Genomic DNA, 25,929 nt, shown 5'->3' on the forward strand with positions numbered 1-25,929 from the left:
TGAGTAGTGAGCTCTGCCTCAAAAGACCGACAGACATGAAGGCTCAGTAATTTACAGGAAGAAGTTATGGTAACATAGCTTTGAAAGTGATCTGGAGTTAGAGGAGCATGTTTATTGGAGCCCACAGACGGTTACCTGTTAGAAATAAAGCTTGGGAGGCCTCAAAGCTTACTGAGGAAATCAAGCTTACTAATGTAAATGAACTGATAGGTGAAAGTGGGGGAAATATTAGCAATGGGGTATGACAGAAGATTTTGCCAGTTAAGAATGATGCAGGTGATCCTGAGTAAGTACCAGTACAATCTTGGTGTTATACGGATATCCTGTAAAAGGATCTCCAACACATGGTTGGAGAAGCTGCTGGTACTTCAGACTGGGCCTCTTCCTAACACTTTGACTGAAAAGAGCTGGTTCGGTTTGATGATTTAGGAACTTTAAGGGAAGAAAGCACCTATTCTCAAGTACATGTTGACGGTGTACCATGTCTTGCCAGTCTTGCACAGGTGCATGTCCTGGTTTGAAGACTTCAGACTGCTTTTATGTAAGTAAATGAACAAACACTGCTTTGGTTGGGTGTTGATTTTTTTCTACTGTTTACGCTTTAGTTGACTAATGAAGCTGTCTCACAGAGTTAGGGCTAGCTTTTTTGAGAGGGCCAAAATTTTCAGTTTCCCTTAGTCTTTGAGAGTGCTAGGGTGCTTGTAAATGGTGTGCATTTCTTATGGGAATGTCTCTTCTAGGTTATACCTTAGGTCATTCTTGAAAGCTGTGGTTTCACAGCTGCTGCTACTGTTCATAACACAACTGCATTTTGAAACTAACTGATTCTTGAATTGGATTGGTGCTTTTAAATTCTTGGTTTTGCATTTCACTTTAGATTTACTGGTGTTGACTGAATGAGAGTTGCATACCAGCAGTTTAGTCAGAAGGTGGCACTATATTATGAGAAAATAAGAGGCAAATTAAACTATTTTGAAGTTTGGAATCATGACCTTTTTTGTAATATATGATTAAACTCATTGCATTTCTGTAATATTTCTTGCTTATCAGCTAGTACATCTTTTTTAGCCAAGCTCACCTTTTTTTTTAATAGTTTGAGATACACAAACTACTGTAAGCATCAAATTTGCATAGAAAATATTTGTCTGCCCCCACATGTCCAATTTATGTCTGACACCCTCCCGCTCACCATATCAATGGGTTAAATTTTAGTGTTTCTTTTCTCTTAGATCTTGAAGCTTTAAATTACTTCTGTCTGAGCTCTTCTAGCATATTAATGTGATTTGGGTATGTGATTAAATGAATGTATAGTATAGCAGAATATTACCAATAGGAATTTGAAATAAAAATCAACTGTTATGAAACCTACACATCAAATATTTTCATATAGGTCACTCATTGGAAATTTAAGACAAATGCTAACCTGTTTCTTCTTATACTATAGGAAAGTGCAATGGCTCAAGAATCTCCCAAAAATTCAGCAGCAGAAATTCCTGTGACTAGCAATGGACAGCTGGAAGATTCTCATGAGCACAGCTTTAACAGGGTAAGAATTTTCTTTGTCTAACAAGGTACCACTATCAGAAATGCTAAAGTTACAACACAATGTATAGCAGACTTCACTTGACATAGTTTCCTAGAGCTTTAATGGAAAAACTCCGTTGAAGCTCATAAATCATTGTTGAAGTTGACAACATAATGCGATTGCACATCGCAGTAATGTTTTTTGTATAAAAGGAATGTTAGTAGTTGCAAATATTTCTGAACATGGAATAGTGTAAAGAATTGGGTGCTCTGTAATGCACAGTCAAGTGTATATGCTTTACATTCTTGTCTCTGATCCTTGAGGATAGTAATTTTTAATCTGACCATTTTATTCATAAAGCAGGACAGGTATTTTTAAAACATGAGACTTAACAGATCCTATGAATTCAGCCTACCAAATCCTAAATTTTTTATGAAGAAGTATCAAATTGTTCAAGGCAAGCTACTTCCAAGGCTTAAGTTTGGAGGCAATGTGCCTGAAAGTAAAGATAGTCATGTTCTGATTTGAAGTTGTAAACAGGAGAGAAGTAACTTTCTTGTGTTGAAACTGAAAAATTACTACTGTGTTGCTGTATGCTATGTAGATGAGATGCGTCAGAATCTGTCTTAGTTGTTTAAGGTTGAAAAAAAGTTTTAACTCCATAATCATCTGTATGCAATTTTGAGTTCTTTCCCTTAACCTTGATACATTTTACTGTCAGTTTATTTTGTGTTTGGCTGTCCAGCAGAGGGTGCTGTGGTATAGTTCATGGAATTTGGGGTTGGTTTTTGTTACTTTGATTTTCATTTTCAGTTGGAAGTATGAAGGCTAGTTAATTATACACCTTTATTGGATATCTGTTGAGACTTGGATTTTAAAGAAATCTCTAAGCTTTAACAGTCCCATACTGACTTGCAGTGCAGGATTATTTCCAAAAGAAACACTGAGCAGAACTTCAACATTTTATTCTGTCCTACTAAAATGCTGATTAGAGGGAAGGGAACCTTCATAAGTTTAAAAACAATATACATCCTGAATATTGGTAGAATAAGCATCTGCCTAATTTTGTCTTCTGGTTTTAGCTTTAATGGAAAAACTCCTGCAAAGCTGATAAATTACTGTTAAAGTTAGCTAAAACCCCCGAAGCAGATACCACACACTGCAATAACTTTATTTGAAAGGTATGTTAGTAGTGGCAATTTTTTTCTGGATGTTAAATAGTTTAAAGTATTAGGTGCTCTGTAATGCACAATCAAGTGTATACATTTCTCATTATTGACTCTAAGCCTTGAGGATACTGATTTTTAATCCAGCAATTTTATTCATAAAATAGCATTTAAGTATATATTAAAAGTATAGTTTTAAACATGTATTTATTATATTATCATTATTAAATAATTATATTTAAATATGTAAAAACATGTATTTTAAAAAGTATCAAAAAATAAAATACATCCTGAAAACAACATTTGAGACCATTTGACTGTGATTGCAGGGTAGCTGTGTAGTGAGCATGGCTATAAAAAAAGTTCAAAACTTCATGAGATGGAAATGCATCTATATTAAAGCTCTTACTAAAAAATACTGCACTTTTTCTACTTCTGTTGAATGGGCCATGATTTCTTTTATGAATAGCCCTGCATTTCTTAAGATTTGCCGTTCAACTAAGATCTACCAGTAACATAATGTAAAAATTAGGACAATGCTTAATGAAATAAAGTTAAAACTAAATTTTGATAAAGATGTACTGATGTTTAGGGGGGATAACAAAAATACACATTGAAGTAGTAATGAATTGGGTTCACCTGGAAGTAGAGAAACAGATTTACTATTTTTAAGCCTGATGCCGCTGTGACTTGACTGCTGAGTTATCTTTTCCTTAGGTAATAATTGCTTCTTCAGCATTGTGCATCCAAAATTTATTTATTACTTACAGTAAATGGAACTTGGATTCTTGTTGATTAGGTCAGAGCCCTTGTTCAAAGTATAATCACCATTTTCTATGGAAAGTTGAAATGTTAAGGAGTTTATCTATGGGCACATACGAAAGTTGAAGTAAGTTTTTGCTGGCATGCTAATTATTTTGCTGGCTTGGACTTAACTGTCTTTTGAAACTGCCACAAAAATGGGTCAAGTATTTGGTCGAGTTGCAGAATACGTATACTATGCAAGCATTGTTGCCTTTGCTGCTGCAATTATGTTCACAATGTTTATTCTGAGATCAATGAAGATGAAGTGCACTTCAAATAATTTTTTGAACTGTCTTGTACAAGTTAACACCTGCATGTGTGACCTACACTCAGAATGGGATAATCAGGGCTTCTTATAAACAAAACAAAGAAAACAAACTTCTTGGAATTAACATCTAGGTCTGTTTACTAATCTTTTAGTCTCGAATTCTAATATTTAGCTTCTATTCATCTTGTTTTGTGTTTGTTATTTCTGATGCTTAATGCTATGCTTTCTCTTTTTTTGCTTGCCAGGTAATTTTTTGTTTTAACCTAAAGCAATATGCATTGTACCACAAAATCTCTGTGCCAAGTTTTCAGGGGTCTTTTTTCCTATCTACTTATGGAAATGACAAGCCAAGTACTGCTTTTTAGGAGATCGCTTCAGAAGGGGGCATGAAACTATTACCACTTGAAGTTGTACTGTTACCACAGTGCTCGGTAAGAGTATGCAACCACAGTAGAGCTTAGAGCACTCAAACTGCAATGTCCTGATTTCAATTACACCTTCTTGGGAAGCTGGGGAGCAAGATTATTTTAGTTTCTTGTTTTCTTATTGTTATGATCAGGGAGCCGTTCATTTAGATGTTGTACAATTCAGATGTAAACAATAAACCATCATTTATCCTGTATTTTTTATTTGGTCTTCTACAGCTATTTTGCAACAAACACTTGAGCAGCTTTGTATGGTTTTGATACACTGAGCAAAGAGGCAGTTGTACAACCTTTTCTTCAGGGTTCTTTAATTACAAAACTAAACTTTCCTCTAGACTCACATTCTATTTAGCACTTCCATCAGACCTCATCCATAAGCTGCTCAGGTGTGAAAATGCACATTTATTTTCCACCAAATGCAGTATTTGGATGTGCTCAAGCATAAGAAGTATTTAATTTTGCAAGGCAATGCAGTGCAAATGTATTTACTGGGAAATGACAAGTAGGGTTGCTCCTTCTTTGAAGAAGAATGCCATTAGTTGTGCAGAACATCAGACAGCATAGATTGACATAATGTCATTTCAGAAGGAAGCATATTAGTTCCAGTCTTGTGGGAATGTGCTATAGCACTACTTGATGCATCTTCTTGGTTCCTTATGCTTAAGAAAAAGAATCAAAAGCATATTTATAAGGTAACTTAAATGGTTGCCTAACTGTAAGGTCTCATTCAGAAATATGCTGCTACATTCTAATTCTGTCTTGTTTGTAATAATAAGAGATGCCTGTGGAATTCTGGCAAGTTTTATCCTGCCCGTATGATGGATGGAAACTCTTTTAACTAAAAAAGACTGTAGCTTCAGTTGTCATTGGATGAAATGTCTAATGTCCTTTAATTATGAAAAAGCTTGACCCAATGCTTTTCAGCTTTCCAAACTCTGTTGGAACTCACTTAAGCTTTAAAAACTTGATGTATAGAACCATTTGCCGATGTTTGTTAATCTGTCTTAGTAACAGAGGACTTCAGCATTTCCTAATCAAACATGTTTCTCTTACTACTTTGTACAAGAAAACTTAAAAAAAAAAAAGTCTTACTGGTTTATATTCTTCACTGGTTTATTTCACTTATCCCTGACTTCTATAACACAATTTTTCTCTGATGCTATTATAATTATGTGATTAGAATAGTGGTGTTTTAATGTCACAGAGGGGAATGGGAGCTGAGGACTGTGGGAAGGAGTGAGGAAGTATATTATTCCTAATTCAGTAACATGTCATATAGTGTGAAAGCTGCATAGGAATAAATCAAAAAAACTGTTTGGTCTGCCTGTAAAGGTATTCAGGCAGCTAGAAGCTATTTGTTATGTTTAAACTATTGTACAAAATCTATATGAAGTTCTTACCAGTCTGAGTCTCTGAAATTGTTCCAATTGTTTCCTTTTGTTTTCAGTATAGACTCTTTTCTCCTGGCTCTTTTTGTACTCTTGTGGGGACAAAGCCATTACTAAACCTATATATAATACCCGTAATAAACTTTAGGTTGCAAAAGATAAATTAACTTTGTGAGTTTTCAATTTATCTTATTAGAATTAAGAAAAATTCTGGGATCTGATGAATCTGAGAGCATGTGTTCTGTATTTTGTTCTGTAATTTTATTACCAGACTGCACAAATAAATAAGATCAATTCTTTTTTGTCTTTTACCCTCTGAAAAAAATGCCAGACTTGTCGCTCACATTCTACCTGAAACATCTGAGTTCATCTCAGTTTTTGCTATGTTGGCTGGCATAGTTAGATTTTACTTTGGGCAATTATATTTAATTAATATAGACTGATTAAAAATATATTTCTCTGTGTCAGTTCTAGAAAACTTTTTTAGGAGATGAAACAAAAAAGACCAGTCTTTCTTTCTGTTGCCAAGTGGTCTGCTTCATACAGTCTTAAAAACCAAAAATATGAATGTTAATGATGAGAGTAAAAGAGAAACTAATTTAAAACTGGATTGTAGTATGACATTAGGCAAGTCAAAAGGGATGTAGTGGAAGAAAGGATCTTCTGAGTTAAGAGCAACGTATTGGAGAACAGAAGCAGTATGTCAGTCTATGTTTGCTACTTCAGCATAGATTAAAGCCTTCAGCACTCCTCCCATTTATTTTTGTGCTTGAATTCATAGTGATGTGAGGATCTAGTGGCTTAATTCATAGAAGAAAAGAGCCGAGTGATATAATAGGGCAAAGAGAAGAAAATGCTGTGAATGTGTACAAGGAGCTCCATTTGTACACAAGTTGGGGTAGTAAGTTAAAGTTCAGAGCCAGTTATCTTACCGCATAGATGTTACATCTGTCTTCATAACATTTTGTTTTATGGTACTCGTAATCTTTAAAACTTTAAACTGTGAACTTTGCAATAAGATCTGTTGCAAATTTTTCCTAAAGGTAGCTTGAGTAGTTTTATTTAAAATGTCATCCATCATTAAAAAAATAAATGAGCATATGATTGTTCCTAATTTAGTTCCTTTTAATGGATTCCTTGAACTAGCTAGTGATGTGTGGTTTTTAACATACCTTTATTCAAGGTAGTAAAGGCAAGTAAAACCGTATCTTTTAAACTCACTGCTGGTACTAAGCAAAAGATAATGCTTAGTCATGCATTAATAATGGACTGACATAACTAAGAACTTAAGACAAAGTTGTTCGCTGACTTGCTGCTTAGTTTCTGCTAAGCTTTGACTAAGCAAGCTAGCTTCTGCTACTCTTCGGCTGAGCAGGCTTCGTCTGGTGGAGAAACAATACAGTTCTGGTATTTTTCCCCTCTTCATTTTGGATTATTATGGAGACCATGGATGGGAAGTATGTTTTTTGGAAATAGTCTTGTAATTCAGCCAGCATTCCTTCACGAACATGCATTCTGAGCGACGACTTTGCTGTGTCTACTGTCTCAACAGGATCGTTATGTCAAAAACTCATACTGGTTCATCTAGATGATCTGTATAATAAACTGATGAATATCCCTGTTAGAGTTGCATAAATAAGGTTTACCTTACTAAAATATGTTTAATTTAATATGGTGATTTGAACTAATTAAGATGGGATTTTAACAAAGGATTAAAGTGGTTTAAATGGCCTATACGATATAGGTTTGCACTGTCTTGACGTAAGCTAGCGCAGCTGTTCTCTGTACCTGTATTTCACGCTCTTCCTTCTTTACACCTTTAGTATGCTAGGTGGCTGAGAATGGGATAGGTAATCCAGCCTTTTGACTTCTTGGGAATCTTCTGAGTTGTAAGGGTTTTATACCTCTGGCTCTCGGTTTTGATGTTGATATGATATTCATCAATGCTCGTAGACTGGCCCGGGTCAGAAGGTACTGTGGGCAGGGACACCCTCCACTAGACCAGGTTGCCCAGATCCCCATCCAGCCTGTCCTTGAACACTTCCAGGGATGGGGCATCCACAGCTTCTCCGGGCAACCTGGTCCAGTGCCTCACCACCCTCATAGAGAACAATTTTTTCCTAATATCTAATGTAAATCTGCCCTCCTTCAGCTTAAGGCCATTACCCTTTGTCCTATATTAAAATACTTCTGGTAGATGATAATTGCATAATAAACAGGCAATGGTTTTCAGTCTCATACAATTGAAAATGATGAACGAAGCATTGTTGGGGTTTGTCTGGTTTTTTGGGTGTGGGGTGGTGGGTTTTTTTTGTGATGATGATTGCTTAACAGATTTTTGTTGATACATTTCAAACCCAAATTTTGATGAATTCCAAAAACTTGATTTCCCTTTTACGAAGAAAGGGGGGAAATCACTTAGGAGTTTGAAAGCAGATCTTCTGATCATCAAAATCTTCCTGTTACCTGGAAGAGCAATATGTAGTGAAAATATAATCACCTTATTGTAGACGGGGAATCTGTCCTCACTTCCAGTGTTTTAACAACAAACCTACATTTGGTGGGAACAAAAAAGGAAACTCTTTACCTTCTTACCACTCTAAAATCTCCTTAAGTACTGTCATACCTTCTCTTAAATGTGAAGTTCTGTGCATGTCTTTTCTTACTTTAAGGCTCTTTCTAAATTATGCTTCTTTTTAAATTACTGAAGACATAAATTGCTTTGTCAGAATTATTACAGATTTTTGGGTAGCTTTTTTGTTTACACTCTTGGGGGCGGGGCAGAAAGCAAGCACAATCAATTGCAAGAATGATATGTTAAGAATGGAAGTTTACATGCAGAAGCGTGTCTCCACTGAACAGTAACTTGCATGTTTATATACAAGAAAAAGGTAGTGCATTGATCACTGACTTTTTGATGATAATTCTGCTCGTGTCTAAATCAACATTGGCAAATTTTTATTTTCAATTAATATGTAAATGAAAATTTAATGTAAATATTCCTTCAGCAGGGTATATTTCAACTGGGTAATATAGGGGTTTAAAACAGGTTTGAATGCAGTTCTTTACACTGAACTTTGCCTTTTTACCAATGAAAAAGTGTAGATTTCTTTGAACAAATATGTGTTTGTGTACAGATGCATACATATGCATATATATTTATGTAAAAAAACCCTGATGTATGTATATATACACAATTGCAGATCTTATTATTTTCATGATCCAAATATCAGGGTTTTATTTAAGAGAAAGATGGGTTGTGATATTCTGATTTATTTAACTCTGTAGTTTGTTCAGCCTATATTTAGCTTCAAATTAGAATTAAGTTGAATGTACAGAAGTAGCACAATTGCTGAAGTTTAGATATAAGCTGTTGCCTTTACAAAGCAGATGTTCTACATTTTCACCTTAAATACAGGTCATTGCTTAGATTCGTATTGCAAACATGCTTAAGCAGGTTAGCTGTCTAGATTTCTTTGACAACAGATTTAGATATTTCTGAAGACTATCCAACATGCCAAGGTGCCTTCAGGAAAAGAAATAAAAAATGATGCCATGTCCTTTTTGTTAAATCAGTGCATCTTCTCCTCTGCAATCTGGTTATCCTTTTTCAAGTCTCTGCTTTTTCAGCTCCTAGTGCCTTGCTACATTTTGAGTTAAATGGACTCTGTTAGCTAAACTAAGTTGAAGCAAAGGCTTCCCAACATGCCTCCAACTGCAAGTACTTAAATGGAAGTACCAGTGTTAAGTCAGTTGTGAAGACTGAAAACGGTATATATCCAGTGTTGTGATACGCTTAATTTGTGAGATCACATTCTGTATGTGAATTGTATTTGTTGTTCATACTGTTTATTTTTCCTTTTTTTTGTTTTGGTATAATGCTTCAGATACACAAATATAGCATAATCTATTATTAACTAGCCCGTTCATGTGAGTGCAAGTATGGCTCAAGGAATTGGTTACTCTGATTGCAATAACATCCTGGGTTTTCAGTGTCAACAAGCTCTCTGTTCTGCTGGAATTCATGTTTGTAGCTCTTCCTTTTTTCCTCCTCCCAGAAGTTTGTTTTAAACTAAAGACAACTAACTATATCTGTGGGGATGTGATCCAAAGCCACTTCTTGACAGTCTGAGCCTCTAGGCAGTCTCGTTCTTATGCACTAGCTTCCTGCTGGTTTGTGGACTGAGCCACTACAGAAATATGTCAAACATGGATTGGATTTTAAAGGTTGTGTTTTCTTTGTAATTAGAAGCATTGCATATATCATAAATAGTTACTGCACATATCCAGGCACTGACATCTTAAAGTTATGTATAGCTTTTCCTCTGCAAATTTCACTATTGTTCCTCTATACTTTTTCATCTTTTTTTTGCCTCTGTATGGAAGCAGAGGGGAATGCAAAAGAGTACTTGACTCCAGAAACTGCCAGTTTTCCAATTTTTTGATGCTTAATTTTTTGTCAGTGTATTTTACCTTTTTGCTTTCACTTCCAGAGTGGCTTTTTCACTCACTTTTTACTTTTACAAATTAGTGGTTTTAAATTGCTTTGAATACCTGAACTTTTTTTAAAGCACTAAGTATATTCTATAACACCAAAGGATTAAACTTCAGTCAGATAGTTGGAAATACAGTCCAGGAAACCTTTGGGAGCTTTTTGTAGAGGTGGGTTAGATAGCAAAAATGAGCAGTAGGATGATACGTGAATTATGGTGTATGAGTTCATAGTTCAGTAATAGGCCTGCATTGGGTTTCTGTGAAGACTTCAGTTGCCTGAAAATTGGTTGTAGTAGTTAATCTAGCTCTCAAAAGTTAAACAAAGTGATCTCAGGTAATTTTAAATCAATGAGTTTCAAAAGCAAACAGAAGTAAATGGAAACTTTGTGCTGTGAGCACTTGTGGTGTAGAGCAGGTGCTCAGAAGGAAGCTGTTTAAGTGATGCCTTTCAGGATGTTTCTCCCATATCAACTATTAAAGAGATTTCATGTGCTATTTGTGGGAATTAAGGATGCTGTGAATTTTAAAGCTATTTCTTGCTTAGAGTGAAATATTTTTTTATATCGCTAACATTATGATAGTTGCTTCCGCATTTTTGGTTTGTAAAATGTCTGCTGTTAGTCTTAGATCTTGTACCTCTGTCAGTTTTTACTGGAAACATTAAACTGATATGGTTGTTTGCACCAGCTTCAGACCACATAATGTGATGTTGCAGGCCACCTATTTGGTAACTGCTGCTTTAACAGATGACATTCTAGTTGTTCATCAATATATTAAAAAAAAAAATCTAGAATAAATACACAGTACTTAGTGTTTCTCATTCATTTATGTTTTTTGTGCACTGCAGTAGAATGCTGTGACACCAGCGAACACATTCTAGGCTAAAGGCAGAATTGCCTGTCTGAGAAAATTGCATTATAATACTTTTGAGTCACTTTAATCTTTTTTTAAACATTAACGTTCCATTTTTATTCAAATATTTCCAAGGACTTGAAATGTTCGTTACCAGTTGGACTTGGACTTTCTGAAACCAAAATAACTTCTCATGGCTTTGACAGCACCAAAGAGGGAGTCGTTGAGGCAGGACCATTTCCAGGTAAAGGTAACTGCTTTTTTGTCATTACTTCTAAATTTAAAGTCTTTAGGCATATTTTCATATGGTCAGGAATACAATGTTCTGTAGCCACTTCGAGCATTTTGATGTAAACGTACACATTGAGATGTGCATTAGTGACAGCCTGTTTATCTTCTTTGGTAGCTGGGTTGTTGAAATAGAGAATAGATGCTACATTTGCTGTATCTGTCAAGGGACTAGTGGAAACTACTTAATGTTAAATTGATCTGCATTTACAGGAAGGGAGTTCCTTGAGGACCTTGAAATGGTGTCAGGCTGAAAAATTTTACTATGGCATTGCACTGAAGTTTTCTTTAAATGTTGCAGATATTTTCTCATTTGAAACATAACTGGAGAGTTAGTTATTTCTTGATACACAGTTCACCTATCTGGAGCAGATTAATGAGTGGAATTCTTCTTTGTTGCTCCTGAGACTTTTGTGTCTCTTTTTTTTTTTCTTTCTTTTTTTTAATAGTGCATATATTACTTGAATGTATTGTTTTTAGGAGTGATAGTGCTTTAGGTCCCTTTTTCCATGTACTACCTAATGAAAAAGTGTCTGTTCTTATATTTTCTCAGTACAGCGTTGCAGTTTTTTATAGCAGAAGGATTTTAGTTAACTAGTATTTAATTCACTATGCAAGTATTAATGTATGTTTTAGAGAATCTAAGCTAGTATTAAACAATGAGAAATACAAAGTGATAAACAAGCCAGCAATGTCAGTGTTTCCCATTTCTCTAAAAACAAGAGTGTGCCATGATATAGTATGTGAAAGTGATATTTTAATAAATTATGTAGCTTCAACAATTTCTGAATTTGAAAGGTTTGAAATGAGCTCAAACGAGCAGCTGTGAAAATAAGTCTCTTTGTAGTCACAGATTTAACTTACGTTTTGCTTCATTTCCTGTTTGGTAAAATAGCGTGCTTATGAAAACAGCGATTTACGTGCTGTACTTTACATATATTGCAAAGTGAATGCTGTGGTTTCTTGAAGTCCCTGAAACTAGGAAAAAATCTAGCGAAAAACTGGGCAGATGGCAAACTGCTCACCATTCTTGCCTTTTTATATTCTATTAGCAGGATAACTGTTGCAGCTGCTAAGGCAAAAACTGTCTTAAGTTATGTTTCAAGCTACACTAACGTATTTGAAATCCAAATGTTCTGTAGTAAGTGATGCAAACAAATGATAAGCTTTGGACATATAATTCATCGCAGTTTAGATATCACAGCTTTCCTCCAAGAATATTTTCTTCAGCTTTTTCCTAATGCTCTAACCAAATCAGAGGGAGAGAAGTAAGAGAGAGGCTTCTTGTGAATCTATAGACCAAAGTAGAATGATTGCCCTATTTCTAAATATTCTATTTTCTCTTTGAGTGTCCTTATTAGGGGTTCATTTTTTGAATGCAAAGTAGACAATACTGGAGGGGAAGGGTTTTTAGGATTTGAGGGATGTTGAGTGATGAAACATGCATAAGGCTGCATTAGTACTCTGTCAAATGATAAGGATTTTTTAAACTGCTTGTCTTAGCTTGCTTGCTGAAGTGATTAAGTCTTTAGGCCTTTAGCAGGATCTTGTAGTCAAACTTTTATGCCTGGATGAATCCAGTTGCAGCTCTTATGCAATGTATTGCTACAGGAGAACACAGCAAGTGAACTATCTTTCAATCTCATCTTCTCTGTGCAATTAGATCCAAATCATTGGGTTAATTGTACCCCATGTCAATAGTGCTCTAATGGTACGTTTAAAAGGCAAAAGCCAACTGTTGATTTGGTTACTTTGAGTGATACTTTTGATGTTACCAATAACTAAATTTTGTTGAAACTGCTGAAGTTTAGGTTTGATTTCCTTTTCCTCCAGCACGCTGTCAGCCCTGAAGTATCTCAGAATTTCTCAGTGAAAGAAGTAAAAGCTCCCCCCAGAGTGATGATTACTCATCACTACAGAGAAAAGTTGCAAAACTCTGAAAAGTATAATCCTGAAACAGCTTAGAGAACACACACTGTGCAGGTCATTTAAAGTTGGGTTTCTTTTTTTTTTTTTTTTTAAAGAGAACAAGCAAGTGCTGTAAAATCTTCCTTCTGGGAAGGAGATTACACACCTTAACAGCTAATGGCTTCTATGATCTTCAGGATAGTTTATTGCTGTGCCTTTACACAGACTTAAGAGCAATGTTAATCCAGTATATCTGAAATTGGCACAGATTTCAGAGCTTACTTCACCCCTTGATGCCATGAATACCATTCAGTGATGGTGCAATCTACCTAGACATGGAAAAGGAGGTTTCAGCTATGAAAGCTGTATATAATAATCTTTCGTGGAATTTTCTGTTGGTAGTATATACTTGACCAATGAAGCTGTCAGTTGTATTTTGATTACTCTTACAAAAAAATCACAGAAAAGTTTGGCATTGTGACCTAGAGAAAAAGATTAAATCATGAAAACTTGGAGTTGTTCACATGAACAGCTGCACCTCTTAAAAAGCATTTCCATCAGAAATTCCAGCAACTTTTCTGTGAATGCTTCTATTTAGTATGCTGCTGAAGCAAATGTTTCTTTGTTTTGAAAAAAACTCAAAAAACCAGCTATCTGTGTAAAAGTGCACATTGCCTTCTAAGGGAAGATGATGGATTTTCATGGTTAAATATGTCCCCTTTTCAGGTTCCTCAGCATCACCCAAATCATCTGTTATATCTCCTAGCAGTGCAGCAGCTAGCAGACTGGCTGGACAAGGTTGTGATTTAATTATTCCCACAGGTATCATAGCACTGAATGGATAACGCCCTTGTCTCTGCTGACACTGTACTAACTTCTCCATGTCTCTAATAATTTGATTTACTGTTAGTTGGAAATACAACTTCTGGGGTTTTTTTATGGCTCTCATTTCTGGCATTTAACAGCTCACAAAGTAACCTCTGCTTTCCTTTCTGTATGCTGTTCTTTGCTCTATAAAATCTAAAAAATCATTACTAAATATTAATAATAACAAACAGTAGCTAAAATAGGAGTAACCTAAATCTTTTATTTAGGTTAAAGCTGACACTTTTGGCATTTTTTGCCCAAATGATCGCATATTCCAGTAGAATAGAGTATGAGGTGGCCATCAGGAATTCACAACACCCAAACTACGCTTTGCCACTTGACTCATTTTGTGCCTATGGGCAAATTACTTAACGTCTTTGTCTGTTTCCTCCTATATAGAAGGAGAAAACCTATTCAGTTACCTCATAAGGGTGTTGAGAGGATTAATTACTAATGTTTGCACAGCATTTTGAAGACGTAAAGAACATAGCAGAGCTTGATGCTAAAGGAGTATCTTGAGGCATCTGTATAGACTTTTTTCCAAACTCTTATTTACATAAATAACCTGGTAAGGCTAAGGTGACTGTATGTAGTAGTAGGGATTAGAGGCAGGAGTAGTTTAAAAGTGTACATGGAAAAAAATAAAAATGTTGCTTAAAAAGTCGTAGTGCTTTGTAATTCTTACTATTTATGACACTAGGAAATGTTTCTGCAAAATTAAAACTTATTATCCACATGATATCCTAGCTTGAAAATACTAAGTATTGGCAATTAATGTGTGGTGATTGGCCCTAGATATTTTAATCTGTTGCTTTAAATCTTTTCTTTGCTGTTTTTATACTGATGGTTTGTAGAATTAATAATTCTTAATACAATGAGCTAATAAAGCTGAAATAAATAAGTTAAATATTGGCTGAACACCTTTTTCTGGAAAGGGTGACGTTCATTGAAAAAGATAAAAAATTCTGTTTTGAAATTTATTGGTTTGTGACAACAGTTTTTGAATGCTGATAGTTTTCATTTAATGGCCTGCAGGTTGTAAACAGACTTTTAGATTGGCTAATTCCAAGAGGATGTTCAACTGTTGGAATTTTAAAATATAAATTAAGTAATAAACATGTCTCAAAAGCTGTTTTAAGGTTGGTTAGTAAAACTGTGCATTCAGGTAAGCTTTTTTCAGCCCATTGCTACATGAAATACTGAGATACATATGTGCTTTATAACAGTGTAAAAATAATTATTTCTGGAACTGATTTTGAAAATCTGCATATTCGTCTTAAGTTCTTACTGTCACCTTGCTCTGCTTTTGCGTGTGCAAATGCATAAATCTTCCATGCCTGCTGTTAATCCCTTAAAAAACAAAACAACAAAAAAACCAAACCAAAACCCAAGGCCTTAAAGATTTGCTTTGTGTCTGACACAGGGGGCAGAGCTCAGCAGAAGAGTGGACCTGTTCTATTAGCAGATGAAGTAAAGAATCCAGCGATGGAGAAATTGGAATTGGTGAGAAAGTGGAGCCTAAACACTTACAAGGTATACAGACATAGATATTTGTGTATGTTTATGTATTCTAGAAATTAGTTTGCTACTTGATCGGACTAAAGCTTTCGAAGTATTGTACTACTGTATGAAAGTAATCTGTTGTGGTGAGCATAAGCAAGAATGCATAGGGAGGGCTTAGTTTTCTTCCAGGTGTAGCATTCTTTGTAAGCCTTTCTAAATCCCTGGTTTTAAGTGGGAAATCTTTCATAGGTATCATTGATTCAACAAGGCAAAGAATGTTCTGTTTCTAATGTCCCCTTCAACATACAGAATGTATAGATTTCAGCACTAATGCTTGTAATTAAATCTTCTTGCTATCTTTCGATTGCTGATACAATCAAATTTAGCCGATGGGGGGGGGAAAGTCAGGCCCGTCTACAAGTTCCGTACTTGTTAATCGCTATTGTGATGGTTTTGTTCTGTCTTGGGTGATTGCTTTTTCTTAGTGTTGGAATTGTTTCTTCAATTCGTGTATTTTACTCTTGTATGGTGCTGCTTTGTGATCAGTTGGGATTTGATGAAATTAAAATAATAATAAAAGAATAAAGAAAAGGTGCTTAAAGCACACCAGTTTGCCAGGAGTGACTCTCATGAAAAGCTATGAGGTAAGGAACAGTTGTCAGTGAATACATTACTATCAGGAGTTTTAAACATAGACCAGTTTTGAAAAATAGCTTTTTGTTATGCCTGCAACTTAAGTGACAGAGGTTTATGCAGGTGGGCTGTGCATCAGTGGGATCTACATCAAACCATGAAGAAATGAAAGATCTGTGGAAAAACCTTCCCTTGTAAAACACAGGTCTGAATCCCTCTGGTGTTCTTAAGTCCACACAGGGACTTCAACCCCAGTGAGAGTGGGAAGCAGGGATGGAGACATTCTACCCACTAGTAAATGCTTATGCTGTTCTTTGTGTTAAAATCATAAGTTTGCATTTTTATGTCTAATTAAATGGCTTTTAGAATGTCTGTTTTTCTTGTAATCTAAATTTTGTAGCAGCTGCAGAAGTCTGTCAGCTACTCTTGGAGGGTGCTGTGGTCCGATCAGAATACGTGCTATTCAACTGAAGCCATTCTTTAAAATTCTCTGCCTAAGAAACATTGACTCTTCAGATTGAATCTGCTTTACTACAACTAAATAGGAGAGGACTTGACCTTATTCTGCCTTTGGTGCCTTGATTTAGAAAAGAAAATCAAAAAAATCCCCATGTCTCAATCGGAGAACGATTGCAAACCCACTTATGTGAGGCAATAGCCAGAGGACTAGTGAAAAATGCAGGGAAAAGTGGTCTCAGATTCTTGTTTAGAACATTATTTCTTTGGCAGTAGTCTTTGCAAAGTCTGCATTTTTAGATTCCTTTCTTGGCTGAAACCTCCCCCTCCGTGAAACCCAGAATCCCACCACTTTATGGCATAGCAAAAAAGGACTAGCACGTTCAGAAAACAAATTAAATCTGTTTTCTTGAAATCTGTAAGCTTGAAGTTGTTTCCCAAGTGTGCCTAAGGAGATAGGTCAGTTATGATCTTTCTAGAGTCCCATACTGAATTCTTGTGGGGCTTTTGTAAGAGAAATAGGATCATTCAGAGAGCTTAGAATTAATTCTGAGTTGAGGGAGCACTATGCAAATGTCCCTGGAGATGCCATACATTTGAAAACAATTTATATGTAGGCTACATTTTAAAAAAAGCATATTTAATTTGATTAAGGACAGTATTTCAGCTTGCGGACATACTGGCTTGCTTTGGTTCCCTTTAGGAAAGTCATGGGAAGAAGCCTGTTCTTTATCTCTTAATAGCTAACTGATCATAGGTTTTAAGATGCAGAAATAAAGGGCAGGAGTGAATGGTTAGTGGAAGGAAATCAGCAGTTGAACCCCTCTGAGCTGAAAGCCGTGCTATTCAGTGTACCAAACATTAATCTGGAAGTGGAGTTAGTGATGAAATTTGCTGTTAGGAAGTTCTTTAGGGATCTGACATGTCACTTTGTATCAGGAGCTGTGAAATCCAAAGTATTGGATAGGTTCAGAAGTCATACCCATCTGTGAGGAGATGATTAAGTATACATTCATATATTCTGAATACCTTGCTTTTTGTCCTGTATGCATTTCTGTGGATGAGAGACAATTGCTTTTTGTAATCTTCCACTTTTTTCTGTTTTAAGAAACCGTTTCTAATTGAAAATCACAGGAGGTTGAAGCTATCTAGCCTAACCATGAATTTTCATAGACTATATTTAACTTTTTCCCATAACTTAACTTCATGAGATTTTGTTGCCTTTACTGTTCCTCTTCACTCTCTCCAATCTTATTCTCCCTAGTACCATGAGTTAGCATCAAAAGAAATTGCCCTTTCCGTAATGTAGTAGCAAGAGCTTTTTCTGTACTTTGCCCTTCCCCTGCCTCCCCCTTAGGATGAGAAAGGTGTTTTCAGTTTAGCGAGAAGGCATAGGCACAAGAAAGTTGTGACTCTTCTTGACTTTCAGCAATTCTAATAAAAAGCTTATCTTTCTGGTTTTCCTACAACTTTTTAATCTTTGAGGAAAAAGCTCAATATACCTGGTTTACAAGCCTCTCTTTAATACTGGGCTGCTAATGGAACTTTTATGTCCAAGATGTGTCCAGTAAGGTCTCTGTTCATCTTTTAACATATGCAATTTAAAATATATTTCTCTTAAATGTATTTTTGGTGGGTTTTTTCTGATAGTTATTTTTCTTAAACTTTGCCTTGTGTGATGATTTTGAGGAGCGTGGTCTTATTCAGGACAGTGTTCTTTATAGATACTATTTTAGAGCAAAACAAAGTGGAATTAATGTGTGGAATGTGTTTGCTAATAAGAATATACAGCAACTTGTGTATCTGTACTACTCTGCTTAGAACGACAGTAAATCAAAATAGATAGGTGTATCTTTCTCAATTCTTGTTCCATCTGTGTTCAATTTTATCTTTAGCTACATCTCAGTTTAGCAAAGTATGCAGTGTAAGTCTTTCAGATTGCTAGTTTTTTCTCACTTGTCACTGTTGGGTTTTGTAGGTGTTTTGCTGTAACTTCTGAAGCAAATACTCCTTGGCTGAAAATAATTCCTTCCTTTGTAATTTATTCTTGCTTTCAAAAAATTTGCCTTCCTTGATTCAGATTTTTCTCGTGCATTTCCATAGGTGTGTGTTTGTGTCTCAGCTTTTTTTGGAAAATAACCAAAATTTGTCCATTGATTCCATAGTTCCTAGTGAAATGCTTATTTCTTGCTCTGACCACACTTACTGCTAAGCTGTATTTTGCAATTTCTGTTGCAGACTTCAGTAGTAAAGTTGTATTCTATGTTGATATGATTTGTTATGCTCTCTCAAATTTCTGATTCTTAGCTGACAGATGTCTCCTAGATTAGCTGTGCTCTTTCTTGTTAATTGGTTGAATCTAATGAAGTAGCTGAAATAGTCTGTACCTTCTGATATAAAGCTTCCGAGTTATGACCAACTTGTTCTGCTTGATCATTCTTGAGTCTTTCCTGTGTTTGTCTATTAAATTTAGAAAGGACATAAAAGTTCTAGCAGTTTAAATGTGTATCTCCTTTGGACGTAATTAAAGACTGGATTAAACTGAAGTCCTTGAATCTGGAAAGTCTGGGTAATCCAGTGATATAATGTGATATGAGATAGGCTTGGGCATTATTTCACCTAACAAAATAGCAGCTTTGGACTTAAGTCCCTTCAGAGTAGTTGTGGCCTTGACTACTAACTTCATTTCCTTGTAATTCTGTTTCTAGCAGTAATTCTTCTTATGTATAACTTGGTTATCTCTTCACCTCTTGGGGCCACAGATTAACTTCAAGTAACTTACTATAACAGTAAATAATTCCTGCTTTCCATAGAGAAATTGTATGGCTTTGCTACACGTCTGCTTTGCAAATGGCTTCTCCTGTGTCTCAGTCAAGGGAAACCCAAATGTGCATCTTGAGAGGCTCACTGCCAAGTTGGGCTCGAATCTCTGTCACAGATAAGCGGAATGTGGTAGCAGCCTCAGCTGTCACAGCCGTTGGCTGGGTGAAAGTGTCTACAGCCTTGTGAGAGCACGTTTTCTGCTCACTGTGTTAATGAACTGCAAATCTGTTAAGAATTTAATGGTATGAAATGAATACCATTAAGAAAAGAAATGGTATGTCTTTCTGAGACAGTCAGCTCCATTTTATAGATGTGTAAATAATGAGAAATCCACTTTAATAGTTTTATATATTTCTCAGTAGGAGTTCCCAGTTGACTTTAAAAAACATGCTGAAAACTACCACCTCCTTACCTCCCCTCTCAAAAAAAAAACGCAAACCACAACCAACAAACAAACAAACAAAAATCTCAAACCAACCCAAAATAACACTTTTTGAAAACATAACATTGGATGGTTGGTAGACGAAGTCCAAAAGATCACTAACTAGATATTTTTATGCAGAACTAGTAATACTCCCATTAACTGACTTTAATGCAGTGGGCTAAATTGCTTATTTTAATGAGATTCACCAAACCTAAAAAGAGATAAGTGTTCTTTTACTTGAGAAACAATTAGTTATGCTCTTGATTTGGTAACTTGAATATTCATCTTAGTAGGAGTTGAGACTTGTCCAACTGTTCTTGCTGAGTCCTGATAAACTTCTAAAGAGTGTGTTGTTTTTTCAGTTTGTTGTGCAAACTTATATTGGGAGGGGTGATTGTGAAAGAATTGTGTGTAATTATATGTCCCTTGAAGCTGAAAATGGGTGTATGCTGTGATGTCTTGAATATACTTGATTCTTTATAATTTAAATTTTTTTTCCCCAGTGTACGCGTCAGATCATCTCTGAAAAATTGGGTCGTGGCTCGAGAACAGTAGATCTGGAACTAGAAGCTCAAATAGATATATTGAGAGATAACAAAAAAAAATATGAAAATATCTTGAAACTGGCACAGACGCTGTCCACACAACTCTTCCAGATGGTACATACCCAAAGGCAACTTGGAGATGCATTTGCTGACCTGAGTTTGAAATCATTGGAACTTCATGTAAGACTTTTATAGTGTTAAAAAATAAAATGGCAGAGATGAAGATAAGCCTAATTGACTCATGCAGGGTATATAATAGTTAGCAGATATTTTTCTAAACATTGTAGTTAACAATATATTACATGCTCTTTGTGTTAAAAGCTTATGTAACTCACTTAAAACTACAGTAATTTTGATAATTTCTTATGGTTCTTTATTGCTTCTTAAATGTTTACCCTTAGTTGATGATTCGACCCAAGAACTGACAACTTTCCTTTATATAGAAAATGCATTTTACTATTCCTTTTGCTTCTAATGAAATGTCATCAAACTACTTTAGAGTGTGACGTCATGTCAATTACAGGATGTCTTTGGGGAATATGCCTGGGAGTAAGTGGAATAGGGCACGTGACTACTCTTGTGCACATTGAATTTGAGTAAATTATTTTTTGTGGTATATCCAAGCATTGAGCTTTCATCTCAAAGTCCTTTTTTATCAGAATTTTCCTAATAGGACTAATCTGTATTCTTACATTGTTCGGAGTTTCTGAGCAAGAGAGGCAATCTTTAGATAACTGCATTTGGGCTGTTAAGTTTCCTTGGTTTAGAAGTTTCTCTAACACTGGCACTTTTTGTTACTGATAATAAAACTGTCTGCTGTAAAGAGAGAGTGCGTAGACGTTGTGTACAAAACGTAGTAGCTGGCTTGCTTCTACATTGATTGTTCTATATTTCCGAAGTTAAAGCAATTTGATACTGCTACTGATCCTTTGGAAAACCAGCACTAAGGAACTTCATGATTCCCTAAAACGTAGCTGCTGAAACAGCCCAAGTTACCTTTGTGATAATTAAACTTAACCTGTCTTTTTAGCCTTCCTTTTTCGTGATTGTCTGTTCCCATGGAGTCTTAGGGGAGGAGGTGGAGTTCGTGCTTGCACAGAGGAACCTTAACTGATGGCTAGCTGAAAAAATTTGAGACTCCCGCACTGTACTGGAGTACATTAGGCTGACAGATGAAAATCTGTGAAAGTAGAGCACTTCTAGCAGCTAAGAAATTAAATAATCTGCTAAAAGAAGTTTTCCATAATCAATTTACTCTTTACATAAATATGGGCATCTAGTTTGTGGCAGAACTTAGTGGGTATTTCTTCTGAAACTTGGATTAAATCTGGCATCATGCTCTTGTTTAATGAATGGTGTGGGGGTTTTTTTCCCATGAATAGCTTGTAACTTCCAATGGGAATACTGTTCCTCCAGGTTCTTTCAGCATCTTGTACTGGTCTTCGAATTTGCTTCAGTCATTCATCTCTTGTGTAGATTATTGAAGGGGGCTGTTGATGAAAATCAAATAAAGGTTTCTGCTGCTGTAATAAAAGTTATCCAACCTTTGCCTCTTGGAGACTTGCCTGATGTTTGTCTCTTTCCTCTTTGTGTTTCCCCTTTGTTTAATCTATACTGTATTACTATCTGTAGCCTGGCCTGTTCTTGGATGTTTGGACAGCATTGTTGCCTCTAAAACTTGTGCAAGGCTAAAAGTAACATTTGTGAACAGTTAATCTTTAATGTTGAAAATGATAACAGTATATAAGTTTTAAAAAAAAACCCAAATCAATACCACTTCTTAAGGTTATATTTTAAACATGTTAACAAAATTAGATACTAATGTGGTATCTGCAGAGATACTACTTAATGTGACTGTTTTGCTGTTTCTCTTTTGGATACGAAGATAACTCCTGGTTCCAGGCTCATGTGCCTCTAATTATATAGATAGATGAATTCCAATTTTAATTGACCTGTGCATAGAGTATGAACTGAGTGTGAACTCTTGATACAGAAAGGATTTCCTGTCTCTTTCATGAGAGGTATGCTCAGAGGTCATGGATGAAACTCAAAGTTTTTAAATGAAACTGTATGAACCAGTACAAGGACAGTTTTGGTGGCTAGCATGTTTCTCAGTACTGCAGGCCACTGCAGTCCTATTCTTCTTACCTCCCTCCTTTGAGTTGGTAGTGTTGCTCATTCGGATCTGCAGTGATCTGGATCAGAGGACCAGCTGGAAGACTAAGTGCAGTCTTGCCTGCAGGAGGGAAAAGAGATGGGACTGAACACTGCTGTTGTCTCTGCCTGCGTGCTCCTGTTGCTTCCCAGTGCTAGTGCTTGTGTTGCCACGTAGCTGGCAATGTTAGAGCAAAACCAGGTGAAAGACTTTATTTTTTTGTTTCAGCAAGACCTGTAGTGATTTGACTGACTGCTTTTGCCACACAAGCAGCTGTGCAAAGCAAAGGCGATGGACCTTTAGCATGTTCAGAGAGCTTAGCTCATGAAAACTTTCCTCGAGTTCTCTTCCTTTTTTCTTCTCCTTCAAATTGCTCAGTTCCTCTGCACCTCCTTTTCTAGAGGATTCTTCCCTTACATTCATGAAGTCATTAATGTTAACATGAAATATCATTTGGCTTTGGTGTTCATGTTCTAGACAGTTGAAAGGAAACTGGGAGAATACAGCACTTCTGAGTCAGTTGTTGGCAGTGTGCAAGCCTAACAAGACAAAGTTCCAAATATGAACCTAGTGTGTTTTACAGCCATTACAACCAGAGATTGTACACTTTTGTGAGAACTCCCATCTGCAGAATATGAAGATGCCATATGGATGACATAAATATAATAATTGGACTCGTTTGGCATCCATGCATTAGGAAAATCTTTGCAGCCTTGGTCAGGGCTTACACTGCTGTTAACAAAGACATGAACAAACATATACCCAAATGTGACTGAAATGCCTTGGAAATAATTTCACCCTTGTTCCTTTAAAATTTATGGCTTAGCTACATTACCATTTTTATTTGCTATCCATTATAATGCTCTGCTCTTCAATTATTTACAGCCTATTAAACTGTGATAGATGTTGGGTTTTTTGCAGTCCTCTTTTGCAGAATGTAAGAATAAAACTTAATAGCTAATTAATGCTTTGTGCCCTTGTGAATTTAGTTATATTACTGTATTTAATGTAGTGGTGTCTCTGTTGGTATTAAAGCATTATCCAGACAACCACACAAGAGATGCTGGATTAAAACCCTGCTGAATGACAATGTAAAGATTACATTAGCACTTACTTTTAAGTAACATTCAAGACTTCTGAGTGCAGAAAAATCACATTATAAAATAGGATTTAACATCACACGTGGTAAAAGAATTGTAAATCATGATTTACTGATGTTAGAGAGACTTCATAAAAACTGAGCTGAATGTTGTATTGAAATGATGTCTGTTTAATTTCAATCATACCCAAACAGAAGTGACAGAACTTCCACATCTGTATGTTTGTATTTTTTATATAGTTGCTGATGAATGTTATGATTTTAAATGATCTACAGTTTTGTTTTCTCTGCTTTTTGTTTATAGGAGGAGTTTGGCTACAATGCAGATACGCAGAAACTTCTAGCTAAAAATGGAGAAACTCTTCTTGGGGCTATTAACTTTTTTATTGCCAGTGTGAATACATTGGTGAATAAAACAATTGAGGATACATTATTGACTGTGAAACAGTATGAAAGTGCCAGGTAGCTATTCTATGTCTAGATATTTTCATTATAAACTAATCTTTAGGAACCAGACTTTGTATCAACTTAGTCCTTGTATTGGAGTGACTAACCTGTCAGATAAAAACTTAATAACACAACTCTCATATCATTAGGATTATTTCAAAAGTTTTGTTGTAGTCTTAATTTTACTTGTTAGCTGTAGGAGTAATTATAGCTATTTTTTCCTGTGTGCTAGATTAAGGTGACTTTCTAAGCAGTGTGACAGTGCAAGATTAATTCTTTTATCCAGCTACATTGTAATAGGTAAAATAGTCTTTGACTGAAAAAAATTTGATCTTGTGCTTCTGTTGATGCAATTTGCACTTCGGTTTTTATGCGGAAGTTGCAGGCTTGGTCGGAAAGGGGAAAATAAAGAAGAAATTTTAGTGAGTGAATGATATCTAGCAGTAGATAATGGGTTTCCTGCCCTGGAGGTTACTTTTGGATGTGGCATAGTACTCTAAAGCCAGGTTCCCTTCTTCTGCCAGGGTTTAGACTTGTGGTCCTTTCTGATGCTTGGTTCCATTCTGACTTTCTTTCATTTAATAGGATAAAGTGCATTTCTTTTAATTTGCCAAAGGATGTAGTTTAGGCATATAATTTTTTGTGACTGTGTTTTTTAGGTCAAAACCTGCAAACTGCTTGAGTTTTGAAGTTCTTCCCTTTTTTTAATTGTTCTGTTATTTTTAAGCAAAATAGTAAGTTATTGCTTTGATATTTGGGTAAATTTTCAAAAGGCATGAAAAACAGAATTAATATGAATATAATGTATTGCTTTATTTTTTACATTAAAGTATTTAAAAAAAATCAGTTCACACATTTTCCAATGTTCCCTTGAAAATTTATTAAAAATACATCTGCTACAATTGTTCTTGCCAGTCATTTTCAATATATGGTTCTTCCCTCCTGAAATACTTTCATTACTTCACCTTTCTGTTCATTAAGGAAATCAAGTATGTTGCAATTTCAATAAGGCAAATAAATTACAAAGGTTCTTCACTTCCATAGCCTGTCCATCATTTTGCAATGTGAAAATAGGTCACACTTCTGTGCCTCTTCTTCCCTGTCCCCATTGTACTTTAGCATTCGTCTGTTTCCCCCTTCTAACAACTCTCTATTGTTTTGTTTCCTTGGTTGGAATTAAATCATAAACTCTTTAAATAAAGCCTGAATCATAGTGGCAATGAGAATCAGGAAAAGCCCTGTGAATATTACTCCTTTTACCCCTGAAAATGCTGTATTTTTATTTTGGAGCAGTTATACCAAATGAAAAGTTATTTTGTATAACCAGTTCTTAATCCTGATTTGTTTCCAGTTTTAGGAATGTCTGTGAGAAAGCATATTTGAAAAGCCAGAAATAGGTTGGTTTGTTCCATTAAAATTGGCATCTATTACATGCCGATATGCTAGGTTCCATTATTTGAAAGCTACAAAGAAACATGGAGGGAAGAGTGAGGCTTTGGGCAGGGCTGCCCATGAGCCTGGAGTGATTTCAGGCTATTGTCTGTTGCTTTACCTGGTCAAGTGCTAGATGGATGTGAACAAAGGAGCAAATGTTACATAAGAGGAGGAAGAAAAAAGAGGCTATTAGTACATTTGTCTCATCCATTTACAATAATGTTTTAAAATATAAAAATAGTTTATCTGGCAAACATCCAGTTGTTCGGTAGGCTTGTATGTAACACTGGAAAGCAGAAGACTAATGTAGTGATACAATCTTTAAACTACTAACATTCCGTAGGTGCTTTTCCCACTTATAAATGTTATATGCTGATTAATAGAAAGCTTAGCTTAAACTTTCTTGGAAAAAAAATACTTAATGT

At 35.6% G+C, this 25,929-nt stretch overlaps 1 protein-coding gene across 15 annotated transcripts in view; it reads left to right on the forward strand.

The window, feature by feature from the left end:
* ARFIP1 (ARF interacting protein 1) overlaps positions 1-25,929 on the forward strand; it is a 45,766-nt gene that overhangs the window by 8,183 nt on the left and 11,654 nt on the right. For 4 of the 15 annotated variants that reach the window (XM_075751719.1, XM_075751706.1, XM_075751711.1 and 1 more), the window contains 6 exons: positions 1,445-1,546; positions 11,058-11,172; positions 13,845-13,940; positions 15,409-15,518; positions 20,328-20,549; positions 23,928-24,085. In XM_075751719.1, the coding sequence (XP_075607834.1) occupies positions 1,454-1,546; positions 11,058-11,172; positions 13,845-13,940; positions 15,409-15,518; positions 20,328-20,549; positions 23,928-24,085 (794 nt within the window). In that variant the 5' untranslated portion in view covers positions 1,445-1,453. The remainder of the gene's footprint in view (positions 1-1,444; positions 1,547-11,057; positions 11,173-13,844; positions 13,941-15,408; positions 15,519-20,327; positions 20,550-23,927; positions 24,086-25,929) is intronic. The other 11 variants (XM_075751707.1, XM_075751712.1, XM_075751708.1 and 8 more) reach the window with 5 other exon arrangements.

This window comes from Balearica regulorum, chromosome 4, assembly GCF_011004875.1.
Source record: "Balearica regulorum gibbericeps isolate bBalReg1 chromosome 4, bBalReg1.pri, whole genome shotgun sequence".
NCBI classification, from domain to species: Eukaryota; Metazoa; Chordata; class Aves; order Gruiformes; family Gruidae; genus Balearica; species Balearica regulorum.